General features: G+C 52.8%; 1 protein-coding gene across 9 annotated transcripts in view; it reads left to right on the forward strand.

Moving 5' to 3' along the window:
• Positions 1-16,633, forward strand: part of TNIP1 (TNFAIP3 interacting protein 1) — a 45,731-nt gene that overhangs the window by 4,538 nt on the left and 24,560 nt on the right. For 6 of the 9 annotated variants that reach the window (XM_037044871.1, XM_037044868.1, XM_037044870.1 and 3 more), the window contains exons 1-2: positions 1,034-1,340; positions 15,508-15,679. The exons of 1 other annotated variant lie outside the window; for it this stretch is intronic. In XM_037044871.1, the coding sequence (XP_036900766.1) occupies positions 15,544-15,679 (136 nt within the window). In that variant the 5' untranslated portion in view covers positions 1,034-1,340; positions 15,508-15,543. Of the gene's footprint in view, positions 1-1,033; positions 1,341-15,507; positions 15,680-16,633 lie in introns of those variants that run through there. 2 more of the 9 variants (XM_037044869.1, XM_037044875.1) reach the window with 2 other exon arrangements.

Consider the following 16,633-nt stretch of genomic DNA (forward strand, 5'->3'; position numbering starts at 1 on the left):
GTGATGCCTGAAGGCTGCCATATAGGTTCTGATCCCCCGTTCCCTCCCTCTGGTGACATTCAGTAGGGCTTTGGTGTTTGCATCCCTTCCTTCCTCCCCTTTTTTCTTTGAAATATGGGTAGATGTGTACTTATTTCCATATTTAAAATGGACTAGGATTAATATTGTTTTGAGAATTTGATCACACCTTCAAAGTGACTGAAGGCATCCTGGGATATCACAAAGTCTGAAAAGAGAATGCTTGTATCAGGCATATACGTGGGTATGTGTGTCTCTGTGTGTGTTCGCACACAGTCGCAGTCGATTGACAGAGCTCTCCTTTTATAAAATGAGGGCCTGTGTGAAAGAGCTCCTCAAATCCTTCCTAATGTTCAAACTTACCCTCTTTAAAATGATGATCTTAAAAAGAGGGGGGGAAAGTGTTTCCGACTTTAAGCCAAGTTACTGCTCCTTATGGATCCGGGAAATCCTTCAACGTTTGGATGATTGGCCCACCCAAGGTATACTAGGTAGGCAGGGCAGGAGGCTGACTCTGGATTAGTCCATCCGGGTTTGAATCTCGGTTCAGACACTGAGGTCATTATGGTAAAAAATAACGAAAACAAAAACGGTGGGGCGGGGGACAAAACCCATTTCACTAGGGTGGCTGTGCAAATTAAAATAATGCTTACAAAGTGCTTACAATGTCTGAAGCAGGAGTAAATGTTAGCAGTAACGGTATGCGTCCTGAAGGAAGGGTCCTTTTAGCTCGGAATTCCTACGAGCTCTGCTAAGAGGTCCAGGAGCATCCTGCAGAGACCTCTGTGGCCCAGAGCTTTAGCTCTGGCTTAGCTCCAAAGGCTTACGTGCCTTTTGACAAGCTCCCTCCTCACTCTAGCCTGGTGTCCAACTGCACAGGAAGTCGGGGGGTGGTCCCTGCGGCTCATCTCCACTAAGTTTGGGCTTTCAAGGTGGCCGTAGCCGCATTCCACAGGCCGAGGTTTCCGGGGCGGGGAGTGCGGTCTGGAGCTGCCTAGACCTGGGGAACTTACCGGCCTGTGGAACTGGAGACTCGCAGCCCCTCGGCCGCATTCGGGTTGTTTACCTCTCTGGATCCCACCCCATTGGCCGCGGGGCCCGTCCGGACCATGCGGTGCGATTGGACGATCGGCCTGTCAATCTCAGGGGACTTTCCCAGGGGTGGGGCAGCCCGGCCCCCCGGGCACTTCCTCGTCCCAGCCCCTTCCTTGGAGGAGCTGGTGGAGTGGTGCGGCAGGAACCTGGCCTGGCCGCTACCCTGTCCGTAGACCTGGGGCTGGACGGGGAGAGTGGGGCGCTGTCCCTCAAGGCCCTCATCTCAGGTAAGTAGGCCGGGCCTGTGGAACGGGAGGAAGGGAGTCTAGGACCGGGCAGTTCAGAGGTTCAGCGCTGGACAAGAAGTGCGAGGCCAGGCCCGTCATGGTGGCCTGGGCTCCTTGGCTCCTGGGCTCCCGCGCATGAGGTCTCCGGGTGCCCGGTACCTCCCAGGACAGCTTGGGGGCAGGGGGTCCAGCTACAGGGGGAAACCCTACCTCGCGCGGCGGGTGGTGGGCGCGCGTGCGCACTGCTAGGTAAGCACGCCTAGAAACGGAGCTCAGGCGAGTGCAGAGGCTGTGGGCGGCGTGCACCATCGGGTGGAGGGAGTATGCGGGCCTGAGTCTGTTTACAAAGTGGGAGACCAGTTTTGGAAGTGTGTACAGGTAATGAAGAGGAAAATAATAATTATTACTGGACGCTTTCCAAGCGCATGAAAACCCTTTACACGCATTAAATTCATTTAATTGTCACATCCATCTTCAAAAGGAGTTTTATTATTCCTGTTTTGTTTTCAACCGGGGCAGTTGGAGACTGGGGGCGCGCAGCTAGGGAGTTGCAAAGTCAGGATTCGGAAGCTGGCATTCGGCTCCAGAGTCCTTGCTCCTTTGAGCCTGTTTGCACACTGTGGGGGACAGCATTTGTGTGCGTGTGCAGGGTAGCTGTGGTGAGTTTCTGGGAGTGATTTTGGGTGCGGCGTTTCTATGTATGGTGACTTTTCCACTCTAGAACATTTGTGTGTGTGCGGTGATGTGTATGGAAGCGAAGGCATTTTATATTCATTAATTGTGTGTATGGGAGTAGGTGGGAATTTTGTGTGACTGGGCTGACAGATTGTGTTTTGCTTCCGGGGGGTGGGGGGGAGGCGGGACTTTTGTGGATGATGAAGAAGAATCAGCAACATCCATCCCCACCCCCTTGCGGAATGACAGTGCAGGGGAATCTGTGGATTCCTAATGCATCATTTTTACTTCACAGTATAGTCAAAGTGGAATTTAAGCAGCACTTACTCACTTTCCAAACAGTGAGGTATGGTAGAGGGGAATTCGGCATCTGATGAGAGAACAGAAAAGGAGACTCAATTTTTTTATTCCTGACAATGGGTATTGCATTGTAGGATGGCACATTTATTAGTACAAACTCATGGTAATGCTGTGATGTTGTATCAGTATCCCTGTTTTACAGCAGAGGGAAATGAGGCAATGAAAAACCAGTAATGGTAATAACAGCTTACATTTGCCACCCCTCACTGTGTGCCAGGCACGGTGCTTTACATTCAGCGTCCCATTTAAACTTCTCAACAGCCCTAGGAGATCATCACTATTAGTAGCCTCAATTTTCAAAAGAGGAAACTAAGGCCCCAAAAGGTTAAGACTTGCCCCAAGCTAGTAAGCTTTGAACCCTGGAACCCATTTCCTTCACTGACCACGGCTCCTGTCCTGGCTGTGTCCCGGGAAAGTAATGTGATCAGGGACTGGTACTTCACGGAAGCACTTGATCATGTCCCTCTGGAAGCTGCAGCCGTGAGTGTCCTGTGTTTTACATACTTAGGTGAGCCTGTTTCTCCCACCCGTGAGTGTTCCGTGGGTGTGGCGTGGCACTCATGCTGAGGGTTGGTGCCCGCCCCTATGCCCACACCAGGTTTTTTGGGGCCTCAGGAAGCCATGGGTTCTGACTCACACCCTTACCCCCCAGTGCTGCCAGTGACTTGGGCCCGGATGTACTGGGTTCTACTGTAATCGGCCGAACCGATTTGAGTACCTTAGCACTGTAAGAGGCTGTCTGCCCGCCTCCCTGTCTGGGTACCACTGGGTGCTCCCTTACTTCTACACTCACTGTGGTTTAGCTGTGGCGCCTGCTTTCCTTCCCTGCCAAGCTTATTCTTTCCGTGAGGCCTTTGTATGTGCCATTCCTTCTGCCTGGAACACCTTTCCCCAGCTCTTTCCATGGCTGGCTCTTCCCTGCCTGTCAAGTCTCAGCTCAAATGTCACCTCCTTGGAGGGGCCTTCCCTGACCTTTTTATGCAAAGTAGCCCCCTTTTTCACTTTCTGTCATAAAACTATTGCATTTTTTCACACATTTGTCATGCTTTGCAGTAATCTTGTTTATTTGTGAGTGAGAAAGTATATGTGTAGAACTTGTGTCTGGCATATGATAATTGCAGGGTTTACTTGTCTGTTGCCTTCCTCTTTTCCTAGGATAGAAGGGTGAAAGGAGGGACCTCTTTATTTTCCTGTGTGCATCCCTGATACTAGATAAGAGTGTCTAGGGTAAGGCTCCCCTGGCTTTGGTCAGTGGGTGAGTAGAATTAGAGGAACTAGAGTAATGGTGCATTTCCCAGGCAAGGAACTAGAGGCCTAGAGATGGGAAGGCACTTGTCCCAGGAGGTGGTGGCAGAGTCAGGGTGAGAACCAGACCTTGCTGCCTGAGGCATTTTGTCTTCTGACAGCCCGCAGTCACCTCCCCATGGCCCTCCTGCCCGGTGCTGTAAAAGTGGCATGGTGCTCAGGCGCATAGGAATTGGCTCTGCCCTTGAGCGGACAGGGGAGAAATGTGCTCTGAGTGCTGTCTGGAAGCCACCGTGTGCCAGCAAGTGCCCTGCAGGAAGTCTGACTGGGATTCGAAGCAGTTTGGGGGCACCAGGTGGGCAGGGGGCTTCTGGAGGGAGATGACTCCAAGGACAGGCCCTAGTGGGTGTGAGGTGCAGAGTGGGGCCTGAGTCGTGGGTTTGGGGTAAGGCCCTGCTGGGTTGGGGGAGCTGCCCAGGAGCTGGAGTAGGAAAAGCTCTGTGGCCTTGACTTCCAGGCAGAGAGATGTGTCAGTTTTTCCCTGTGGGCAGCACAGGGAAGTGATCAGAGCACTTAGTTGGCAAACTTAAGCAGGCATCAGAATCACTCAGGTGCCTTGTTAGGTGGGTTGTGCCCCATGACATCTGACCCGAGGGTGCTGGTGGCGCTGCTTCTGATCCGAGTGGCTCTTCGAGAGCCCCTGGTGTGAGTGCGTGCTTTAGGCTCGCGGGGGTCCGACCTTTGGGCATCTCTGCACCACACTGGAGGAAGAGCTGTGGTAGGCCACATGTTAAATGCATTGCGACACGTAATTACAAAAAACATCTCATAATGGTTTAAGTAAATTTATGATTTTGTGTTGGACCACAGGTTGGACACCCCTTCTAGTTTGGCACTCCTGGGTGGTCACTGCCTCTGCCTCGTCATCCGTGGGATTCTGTGTCTGCAGTGCCGCCTCTTAGAGTGGTGTGTGAATGAATGAGGCAGTGCGGGTCCAGCACTCAGCACAGGGCTGACGCCATCAGTACAGACCCACTGCTGACCTTGATGATAATAAGGATATTGAAGGGGTTTCAACCCGGGGAGGTGAGGTGGTCCATTTCCCCATGCTTCAGGGTAACTTGCCGTGACCCTCTGCCACCTGTGGACTGTGCCGGGTCTTCTCTGGCTAGGTCGTCCTTTGCTTTGTCTCAGGCACCTTTCTGTCTCTGGTTGGGGTAGTGGAAGCTTAGCTAATGTGCGAGTGACTCAGAAGACATTTGGCCCAAATGCCCTCAGCGGCGCCCAGCACCCCAGCAGGTGATCCTCCAGCTTCTACTTGAGCCAGGGAGCGCTCTGCCTGGCAGAGGCCCCCCAGTGTTGTTGCAGGTGCCTGCTTTTGTGGGAAAGGGGAGGGGGCTTTGCCTTTCTCACTCCTTTGTTCCCTCATTGCTCTCCTGACCACTTTGGGGGAGGGAGGGAGGAAAGGAGAGAGGCAGGGTGGTGGCAGGGTGTGGCAGAGAGGGCACAACTGGCCACCTGAAGACCCAGGTCGCCTCCTCTTTGTATCACTACTGTCTCGTCAGCCCCGGGCAGGTCTCTTCGCTGGGCTGGCTTTGGCGCGCCCACTGCAGGATGAAGGGGTTGCCCTGCTGATGTCTCCAGTGTCCTCTGGCCCTCAGAACTCTGCAGGCTGGCAGCCGGGCCTCTGGCAGTCCCCACCCTCTCCCTGCTGGGCCAGGCCTTTCTGTGCCTGCCCTCCCTGTGTCTAGAGGATGCACCACTGCCCCCCTTGCCGTGGCCTTAGAAGGGGGAGGGTGTGGGGGGTCCTGTGGAGAGTTTTGCCAGAAAGAAGGCACAGGGAGGCAGGGAGAAGCTCCCCAACCCCTGGAGACAAGTTGCAGGAAGTTCTTGGTGTTTTCCACATGACTGGCCAAGGACAGTCACTCTTCAGATAGGAATGGGTGAGTGGTCAGAGAAGCAGCTGGCTCTGTGTCTGAGGGCTGCCCCTCGGGGAGCTCTTCTCTTTCCAAGGACCTTGTCTGAGGCTGTTGGCTGTGTCCTTGAGTGCCTGTGAACTGAACTGGGTGGCCCAGGCCGATGGGGGTGGGGCAGGAGGAGGGGTGCTGTGGGAATCCCGTTGCGGAGGAGTCATAGTCAGAGGCCAGAGGTGGTATTTTTAGGGATGGCGTGGGGGGCTGTCCCATGAGTCAGGGGCCTTTGGTTTGGTCTCCACCCACATTGGAAAGGACTCACTCCGCCGGCCATTGCCCTGTGCCTTCACTGGGGCCAGCATCGTCAGAAGGCTGAGGAGCCAGGCCCCTCCACACCCCCACATCGGCCTCTGCAAGCGATACCCACCCTTCCCGCCCCCGGGAAGAGGGTCTGAGGACAAGACGCTGACTTTTAGAAGAGAGAAAGGGATCTCTCAGACTCAGGGGTGGCGTGCCGATCCCTGGGCGTGCCCTGGGTCACATTTCTGTGCACCTGAACCTTCTCCCTGCTTATGGTTTAGTTTATTCTCTTGCGTTGCTCCATGGTTTCATTGTAAGTATATGCTTACAATGAAACCATTGCCCTGGGCAATGTGTAGTATTGTTTCGTATGTTTCAAAATGTTACTTAAATGCTATCATACTGTCTATATTCTTCTGAAATTCACTTGTTCTGCTTTCATGTATTTGTGAGATTCATCATGTTGATATTTCTAGCCCTGGGTCACTAAAGGTTGATTCATTTTTTAGGGCTAGTATTCCCTAGCATGAAATTGCTCTGTTATATTTGCTCATTTTCTTTTTCATTAGGTAGTTTCCAGCTTTTGCTGTTAAAACAAGATGCATTTGGCTTTTACCTGAGAGGTCACGCCCCTGCCCAGCTATCCCCTCACTAGCTCTTCAGCCTCCTGTTGGGACAGCGCTTCAAAATCCACAGAGAGCTACCTGGTTTCTAGTTGGTCCTCTCCGCGTTTCCAGGGGGAGAAGCAAGGAAAGTGAGGTCACTTTCCTTGTGGTCACTGACCAAGTAGTCATCTGGTTGGAGAGCAGAGACAGGATTTAAACTTATTAAACCTCTTTTCCATCCTGGTTGGTATAAAGGAATTCTCAAAAGTTGTCATCCTCCCTCTCGGCGGGGGCAGTTACAGGGCTGGACAAACCTTTTGTTGGACATACCAGCTCCAGGCATGTTGGGACCTGGAAGACAGGAGGACAGCGGAGTTCCCCAACCACTTTTTCCCAGGGTTGGGCAAAAGTCAGAGGGGATCCCAGGAGCTGAGAGGAGGTGTGCATGGGGGAGCAGGAAAGTGGGCTGGGAGTGCTCTGGGTGTCTTCTTAGCGCTCCTTTGAGGGCTGTTGGCCATGGGGAGCATAGGGTGGGGACTGGCGATGGTTCTGCTGTGTCCCTTGGGAACTGTTTGGCCTTGAACCAACCTCTGCACCTGTCTCAATCCAGCTTCTTCTCCAGCACAGCAGGTGTCGGGAGCTTTGCACCTGTTCCCGTCTTTGCCACCGCAGGGCCAGCCCTGACCTTCCTGAAGCCAGGTCCTTTCTGGCAGGTTGCAGGCTGAAACTCTCCCCTGGCATCGCCAACTCCACACTCACCAGATCCCTTGACTAGAAAACTTGCTCCTGGACTTTCCCTCCTGGCTTGTGACCACAGCCTGCCCGAGTGAGACAGAGACACAGTGTGAGGCTCTTACCCTCCCACAGCCCTGCAGCCTCGTCCGTGCCGGAACAGCAGGCCTGCCCTATTGTTCTGACCTTATCAAGACACTCACATTTTTTAAAAATTATTTTTCAATCTCCCTGTGAAAAGTTACAAAATAACATGTGTTCATTGGAGGAAAAAACCCCCCAAAACAAAAAATTTGATCAATACAAAAGGTATAAAGTAAAAAGTGAAAGTCATCTTCCCTCTTCGTCTCCCCTGCACTGTCCCCACTGTACCCTAAAATTAATTTTTAAAAAATAGAACAGGACTGCCACGGCTGGTGCGGCTCGGTTGCTTGGAGCATTGTTTCACACCTGGGAGGCTACAGGCTTGATTCCCGGTCAGGGCACATGCCCAGGTTGCAGGTCCATCCCCGGTTGGGGTACATATAGGAGGCAACCGATCGATGTTTCTCTCTCTCCCTTTCTCTCTAAAAGGCAATGAAAAAAGATGTCCTTAGGTGAGAATAAAAAAAAGAACAGGAGTAGATTTCCTTTGTAAAGAGCTAAACTAAAAATTATAGGTAAAATAAAAGTTTCTTTTGATTCTTGTTCCCTATGCCAATTTCTCCTCTAGAGCTGTCTACTAGTAACAGTTTGGTGTGTATCTTTCCAGACCTTTTTTTAATGAACACTTGAGATTTTATATACACACAATTGAGTGTTTTATTTAAAAAATTTTCTGTTATACATACAAATCCATACTTTGCTTTTTTTTTCCTTACTGATATTTTATTGGCATCTTTATAGTGGGTCGTTGCAAAGCATTCCGCCCCATTCTTCTTGATGGGTGTGTAGTATTCCATTGAATAAGTGTCCCATAATTTGTTAAGCCAGTCCCCTGTTGATGGACATTCAGGACATTGTTGCTGTGGCAAAGCATAGGACAGTTCTTTGCAGCCCGTGTGCAGTGATGCAAAGAATTCTAGATTCTTAGAGGATTACTCAGTTGCCTCTGGCCCTTTAGATAATTGAAACCTCGTCAAGCATACTTTCTACAAGGGTACTTTGTTCTCAGCTAATCAGACACCTGAGCAGGTTGTTGACATCATCGAGAAGGGGTTTGCTTTATTGTGGGTGGCCCAGCTATAAGAAACACTAATGTTTTTCTACTAGGTGAGATCAGTAGAAACATAATATATGTGAAAGGGTGGAGGTGAAAGTTTCTGTTTGGTCAGGCAAACCGCACTTGGAGTGCTGTGTTCAGTGTCAGGACCAGCTACAGACAGGGTGGAGGAGGGGGAGGGTGGAGGGCAGTGGATGGAGAGGGAGGGGTCTGGCAGCCATTCCCTGTAGAAACAGTGGAGAGAACAAGGGCTGAGCAACTTCAAGAGAATGCTGCAGGGTCGAGAGCTCTTCAGGGCCCTAATGGAGAAGAGAGGCATCTTGCTGCGCATTCTAGGGGACTCAGGCTGATCAAGGGCTGGTGGGAGCAGAACTGGGAGCCGCCTGACTACAGCCAGTGCTGGCTCTCCAGAGGAGGCTCCCTGGGGAGAAGCTGACAAAAGGTCATCAGCCTCAGTCCCTTGGCTCCCCTAAGGACTGGACAGGCACAGGGCTGAGTTTGCCCTGAGCTTCCTTCCAGCCCTGGTGATGGCTGGTGATGGCTGGTGATGAAGGGCAGCCTGGGCCCTGATTGTGTACAAGGCTGGAGACGTGTACAGGTGGGGCTGGGAGCCTGGGGGCATGTTCTGGACAGCTGCAGCAGGACTGGTGTCCTGCCAAGCTTCAGTCCCCTGCCTCTCAGGCACTGCAGGCCCATGGGATGGGCAACAGTATTGAAGTCCCCAGATGGAGGCTCCACTCTTTGTTCTTCCACTAAGCAGCTGTGTGTCTTTAGGCGAGTCACTTAACCTCTCTGAATCAGCTTTCTCATCTGAAAAATACATATAATGCTATCTAACTAAGAGGACTGGTTTCCTTGCTGGCAAACAGGGGCAATAACTTTTATCTCTACAGTGGGAGGAAAGTGAGGCAATGTACATCATTATACTGCGCAGGGGGAGCACTTAACACCTGTCAGGCCCTCTCCTAGCTTTGGTTAGGCGCTCCTTGGTCTTCTTTTGCAGCGATTCTAGCTGGCCGATGGCCATGGTCCATCTCCCTGTCCCCAGACAGGAGGTGTGGGGCCTGGGTCTTACAGGCTGAGTGGAGGCAGTAGGGGTCCCTCTGTGGATGAGTTTGGGGAGAATGGGAAAGGGGAGGAAGAAGGACACGGGAGGAGGAGAGGACCTGGGGAAGGGCTGCAGACAGTACTCACGAGTTTCTCACTGCTCTTGGGGAGGCGACAACACCCCTTACAGCACTTCGCCGGCAGGGGTGGCTCACCCCTTTCCCAGGTGGTCAGGGAAGTCCACCTGGGTGTTAAGAGGAATTGAAGTTGCAGAGAGTAGACTTCTCAAGGTCATAAGGTTGTAGAAAGGGGTGATAATATATAAATTGCAGGTTCTGGAGTGTGAGAAGTACAAGGGGCCTTAAAAGAGTGGCCGGTCTCCCCACCGCTGCATCACTGCTGTTGCAGTGAACCCCTCCTTTTAGGAAAGTGAGACTCGGTGAGGGGATAGTGTTTGCCCTAGGGTACTGTGGCCAGATGCCATGATTTCTGAGCCCCAGCTCCTCACATTCCAGCTCGCGCCGGCAGCCCTTTTATTGCTGAATTGGTGGCAAAGGCTCATTAAGTCCCTGGGCCCTCACGGGCAAGGGTGCCAGGGTGGGCTCCCTGAGGACACGCCTTCTAAATAAAGTAGGTTGTGTGTCTTCGATCACAGTCATCAGGAGGGCACAACCTGCCCTTCCATGGGTGGGCCTGGGTCCACGAGTCTCTGACTGTGAAATGCGTGGGAACAGATTGTTGCTTCTGGTTTGCTTTCATGCTGCTGCGCTTCCTCTAATCCCTGGGGAGATTGAAGGCCATTTCCATTCACAGCTGAAGGAAATGAGGTTCCGGAAGGTGATTCTCAATCTTGCACGAGCGTGGCCCTATGGTCCATGGGTTCCCCGTACCTACATCGAACCAGTATCCCTGCCTAACGGCCATTTGAAGTTATCAGACGTTGGGTGGATGCCACAACCTAGCATGCTGAGCCTGTAGAGGAACCTGAAAACTTCTTAAAAGAAGGAATAAATGGGGTGGGGGAGACTTGGCCCTTAAATCAGCTGGGCCCAGCTATGGGGCTGCCTCATCCTTGTACTAAGAACCTACTATGTGCCAGATGCTTAGCTAAGTACTATACACACATTATTATTATTTTTGAAATTTTACTATAAAATGAATACATTTCTTGTTAAATAAACCAAATGAAGAGGAGGTATGAAGTGAGAACTCCCTTCCAACTCTACACATATTGTTTCATTTAATTTCCTTACTTGGATACCAGGTAGATTCTACTATTATTCGTGTTTTGCAGATGAGGCAGCTGCAGCTTAGAAGAGGTGAGGGACTTGTCTGGTATCACGGCAGGATAGACAAAGCTGGGACTAGGGTGAGGCAAGCACAGGTGAGGCCCCAGGCGAGGCCGGGGGGGGGGCGGGGGGGACCCTCACTTGGGTGCGTGCTTGCTCCCCTCCAGTGTTGGACCCTGTGCCTCTCCCCTGCCCCACCCTAGCTCCTGCCCTGTTGGGTCCTTCCTTCCTGACCCCAAGGCTGCGTTATCTCCAGTGTGCTGGGCCCCCTTTCTTTGGCTTTGTTGTAGGTTCCCAAGGCTTGGGTCTCAGGCAGTCTGCAGCCAGGCTCCTCCCTGTGCACATGATGGAACTAAGGTGCAGAGAGTGGACAGGCTCGCCCACGGCCATGGGTAGCAGAGTAGACACTAGGACCCCCTGACTTTCTGTCCTGTGCCTTCCTATCTGGAGACCTCTGTCCTTCACCTTTCTGTCACCTGTACCCACCAGCAATCCCTGGAAGCACTTGCCTCTGCTGGGGGGAGGGGACCGTTGGCCACTGTGACTTCCCAACTCGAAGTACTAGAGATCTGCCTGGACTGTCCCCTCCAGGGCAGGGAGAGCTTCGCTCCCCCAGGGCTGTAGGGGGTGGCTGGCGCCAGGGTTTGGCCAGGGCCCAGCAGCGTTAGATTGGGCTGATTAAGTTCCTCAGCAGGCCTCGGTTTCCTCATCTGTTCAAGCAGACAATAGTCCTGCCTTCCTCCCAAGGCTGTGTGACAATCAGATGAAAAGACAGTGCTTGGGAAACTACTAGGTATTTTGCACATGTTACTGGTCATTTGGGGGGCCTGGGAGCCCCCCTCCTGGTGACAGCACATGACAGTCTCAGGAGGGCTGAAGCATTTCAGGGCAGAAGCTGGGATGTAAATTTAGTTCTGAATCTCACCCTTCTAAATCTCTTCTTTGTGGGTGGGGGCTGCAAGTTGGGCTCATGTCCCTGCTCCCTTAGCAGCTGCCTGTGACACTACCACCCCCTCCTCTTTTGGGGCTGGTGGCTCCTCTGGTTTCAACAGAATCTCTTCTGTCTTCACACTCCTGCTTTGCAGTGGGACCCCGGTGTAGGCGCAGGGGGTCGGGCAGTGGGCAGGCTGGGGAGAGAACAGGGGCCCTCTGGTTCCAGCTCCAGCCTGACTTTCAGGGGCTTTGGTCTTCATGCCCTGGCCCTGACTAGTGGCCTTCATACCAGGAGACAGAGTCAGCTGCCCCAGGACCCTAGGTGCTGAGATCCCTCCCACACTGCCCCAGGCAAGGGGTGGGGGCTGTGACCCAGAGCATGTCAGCCTCAGGGCAGGGTGGGAACACAGCCCCCCACCCAGAGAGCCCCTGGACACTGACGCCAGGGGTGGTCTCCGCCTTACTGCCCTGGGAAGTTCCTGTGCAGCCCTGTCATCCCGGGATGATCCCTCCCTCCAGGAAAGGTCATACAGCCACACTGACCAGGAGGACAGTTCCCGTCTTCCCGGCAGTCAGCCTGGAACTGCTGACCACCGTCTGGGCACGAGGTCAGCAGGGCGTGGAAATTCCCCATCTCTCTCTTTGTCTTTCTTTCCTCCAGCAGTGCGGACCCTCGCTTGGGTGGCTCCTCTGATCTCCAGGGAGGGTTTTCCCACTAGACAGTTTCACCTTTTTTCCATCTGCCCACTGCCCGGCAGCCTGCTCTTCTCCCACTGAGGCTGGAGTTGGGGAGAATAGCACCACCTGCCCCCTCTTTTGCCTCCCTGAACCCCCTTCCCTGTCGTCTCCCCGGCGCTGAGAGAGAGAGCCTGAGTGTTGTGTGGTTTGGAGGATGTGGAGATGCCATTTCAGTTCCACTTTCCTGCATCCTGCAGTGTCTCCTGGTAACATCTGGGCACCTCTGAAGGCACAGGGCCTTGCCAGCCCTGACTCCAGAAGTGCGTGGCTGTCCAGAGTGCCTCTGGTCAGCGGGTCACGGCCAGGCTCCCAGGGTGTGTGCACGGGGCTTCCCAGGAAGCAGGGGCAAGGTTAGGGACTCTTCTGGTCCTGTCTCTTTCTGCTCTGAATCGAAATTTATCGAGGCTGTATTCTGGGAGATACCCTGGTAGACCAGATGGACTTGGCTTCTGTTCTCAAGGAGTTTACTGTCTATTGGGCAAGCCAAATATGAAGCAAAAAGCATACCCAAATTACCATGTCATGTCACCGGTCCGTTCCATTTGGGATGGGTATAGAGTGGTGAGCGGGAACCAGGACTCCTGCCTGCAGTTACCACCAAAGGTGGCTACAAGCCCCTTCTAGCTCTCAGTCTCCACCGCTGTAAACTGCATTCTGCTGTCAGCCGCGGCTCACTTTCCAAGTGCCAGACCTGCGAAAAGCGGACGTTCTCAAAGGCGCAAATGCTTGCAGCAGTCAGACACATCCTACAGGAGCCCGTGAGTGTTTGCGGGGTGGTGGAGGAGCACTAATCGAGGACCCTCCCTGTCCCTGCATCTGCCAACATCTCGCATACCTTGCTGTATGCCAGGCGCTGTGCGGGGCGCTTTACCCGTGCTGTTTGTTCATTCAGTGAATGGGTCAGGGCTTGCTGCTTCTACTGTGTAGCACTGACCTTTCAAGTTAAAAACAAGGTCCCCCCCCCCCCAGCCGAGTGGTGACTTTCATGTTGGCTGGTATAGCAGCTGTCCTTTGCCTCTGTGGGGCCCAGCAGGGCGTGGGTGCCTTCCAACTGTGTATTCATCCTCTCTGTTTGTCAGTCTTTGGAGGAGCGGTCCTGCTCACCAGAACTTTGTTTTTCTTTCTGGACCATGGTATTGTGGACCCTCTGGACAAAGTCCTTGTTATTACTTGTGCTTCAAGGCAGGGGAACCAGCCTAGAGGGCACCTAATAGCCCCATGTCACCCTAGGCTTGGACTCCTCTGGCCTGTGTCTTGTGGGGGGAACTGTATGAGGTAGCAGGGGTTAACTCCGCTTTCTTAGGCAGAGTGGGATTCGCATCTTCACCGTCACCTGCTGGCCACGCAACCCTAACCTCACCGAGTCTCCCTTGTAGGACGGAGACAATGCCGTGTACGTTTAGGGTGGTTGTGCGGCTGGCCTGAGGTGGTGGATCTGAAGCGTTTAAAGCGAGTGCCTGGCAAGTAGATGATTTGTGAATGGTGGCCGTTATTATTAGTCCTTTTTCACTTTTTTCTATCAGGGAGCATTGTGTGGGCGCGCAAAGGGCCCTTGGGGATTCCTGACTGAAAGAGTTTTTGCCCCGGGGGTGGTGATCTTTGGCGGGAGGTTTCGGGGGCCCCAAGTCCTTCTGTGGTCTGGTGGAACTCTTTTGTGTTGGGGAAGCTCTTTGTGGTGCTGGTGGCTGGGTCGGTTTTTTGGCCTCCGTGCCTTTGCACTTACTGCTCTATCTTCCTGTGTGGCTAGTTCCCTGGGCTCCCGTCAGGTCTTTGCTAAAGTAACTCTCTGTGAGGCCTTACCCAGCAGTTCCATTTACAGTTGAAGTCCCTGCCTCAGTCTTTCCTGTTTAATTTTTGTACATAGTCATTTTCTATTTTTTTAAAAGATTTTATTTATTTTTAGACAGAGGGGAAGGGTGGGAGAGAGGGAGAGAAACATCAGTGTGTGGTTGCCTCTTACGTTCCTCCTGCTGGGGATCTGGCCTGAAATCCATGCATGTGCCCTGACTGGGAATCGAACCAGCGACCTTTTGCTTCACAGGCCCACACTCAATCCATTGAGCCATACCAGCGAGGGCTCCATATCCATTTTCATCATCCCTAATACTATGTCTGACTGTCTCTGTCTGTCTGTCTGTCTGTCTATCACCCCTACCACTAGAATGTAAGCTCCATGAAGGATTTTCGTCCATTTTATTAGCTGATAACTTCCCAGCACCCAAACTCGTGTCCAACACAGAGTAGGTGCTCAATAAAAAATTGTTGAGTAAATGAATGAATGCAAGAAAGAAGTTTCTCTACTAAGCCATAAAACTAGGATTCTGAAATCACTTTTGCCAAGTGGTTTCAACTGAAAGAAAGCAGATGAAATTTAACAGATTAATGCAAAACACTTGTTGTGTAAGCAGAGAATGGTTTGGTGGAAAACTCACCTGTTCGTTAGAACCAGACGGGACAGACCATACAAGGTGTGAGGCCAAAGGAGGAGGCTGGCGGTATCAATTAGTTTATTAAATAACGGTCAGGGTTTTTTCTTCTTTCTTTTAAAAAAAGATGACGTTTGTAAAATGGAACTTTGGATTGTATTGACTTGCTTATCCCTCAGGGCATAAGCATTTCACTTGAAATATCACTGATTCAGTGTAATACTTTCATTTCCCCTCCTCAGAGGGAAAGGGACTGCCCACGATTGCACAGCAAGTTAATGGTTAGGCCACTTAACTCGTGCAGTTGGTGTTCATTGGACACTCATTTCCTAGCTGATGCTGCGTCGGGTGCTGGGGATGCTGTGATGCGGGGTCCCTGTCCTTCTCGACCTCACCAATAGGACATGAAGTCAAGTGTTTCGACTCCGAGTCTCACACTTTCTTGTACTCCATCCACATTGCACCTCTCGGTTGGTCGCTGTTCCACATGAGCCAGCAGTGAAATAAGCTGCTGAAATGAACTGATGCCATTCTTAGGTTGCATTAATGGAGGCAGAGCGTCTAGATCAAAGAAGGTGACTGTCCTGTGCTACAGTACCGTGGCCGGAGGAGTGCCGTGTTCTCTTCTGGGTTATGGGGCCTGCCTTCTGGGGCACCTCAGTGGTGTGGCCAGCCCCCTGATTTCCTGCTGTTGTCCTTACAGCCAGGCGGGCACCACGGCAGGGGCTGAGCCGCCCTCATGGAAGGGAGAGGACCTTACCGGATCTACGACCCTGGGGGCGGCGTGCCTCCAGGAGAGGCGTCCACAGCTTTTGAGCGCCTAGTGGAGGAGAATTCCCGACTAAAGGAAAAAATGCAAGGGATAAAGATGTTAGGTAAAGCAGACCCTGCACTCTGCCCGTAAGCCTCCTCCCTGTAGCCTGGATTCCAGCTGGGCATGTGCCTCCACCCACGCCACCCCTCTGTCCTTCCTGGCCCTGTGTTGGCTCCTGCCCCCCAGCTGTGTCTTTATGCACCTCTGTAGAATGGTGACAGCGTTCCCAGCCCTGAGTCCCCAGCACGCAGGAACCATGAGGACAGAACTCAGAATACCTTGAGGGACTGAGAAGGAGGTGTGGGGCCAGGAAGAGGGAGCTGGAAGGCCCATTTTGTGGATATGGAAACAGTGGCCTTGTTTTCCGGAAGCACCAGAGAGGGGGAGAACCGACATTACCAGGGCAACTGGGGTTCAGTCCCGCTGGAGTAGGCCAGGGTAGGGCCCTTGATCTGGTCTCCTGGCTTGTGCTCCAGCTGTCCCCACTGCCCAGAGCAACCCCACCTGCACCGCAAAACTGAGTCTTCCCTGTCCGTCAGCACGGGCTCAGATGCCGCCTTCTCCTCCGTGAGAGGCACTCGTTGATTTCCCTGTGCAGAGGGGTCTCTCTTTCCTCCAAACTCCTAAAACTCTTCCTTTTCCTTGCTGCCACCTTCTCCAGTCTTAGGCTTTGGGGGAGAGCTCAGTTCCCCAGTTTTCCAATTCTCTCTTCTTGTCTCGCAGACTGCTGCTTGGAATGGCAGATTGGGGACAAGGAGTGGAACTGCCCCTTCTCCACTTGTGGGGGAAGGAAAACTGAAGCCCAGAGGGGTTGGTGTTATTGAGGGTCTCGTCCCTTCAGGCTGGCCCTGACTGCGGATGCAGGCCATGGGTGGCCCCTGGGCCCCGATGGTGGGTTTCAGAGAGCCTGGCTTTCTGTGGAGTCCCAGCCAGCTGTGGTGGGAGTGAGGCAGCAAGAGGGTGCCAGGTACCAGGAGTTTGTTCTAGATTCCCCTCCACTCCTTCTTCCCTGATT

Source organism: Sturnira hondurensis, unplaced genomic scaffold (assembly GCF_014824575.4).
Source record: "Sturnira hondurensis isolate 20B ecotype Veracruz unplaced genomic scaffold, ASM1482457v3 Scaffold0004152, whole genome shotgun sequence".
Taxonomy (NCBI): Eukaryota; Metazoa; Chordata; class Mammalia; order Chiroptera; family Phyllostomidae; genus Sturnira; species Sturnira hondurensis.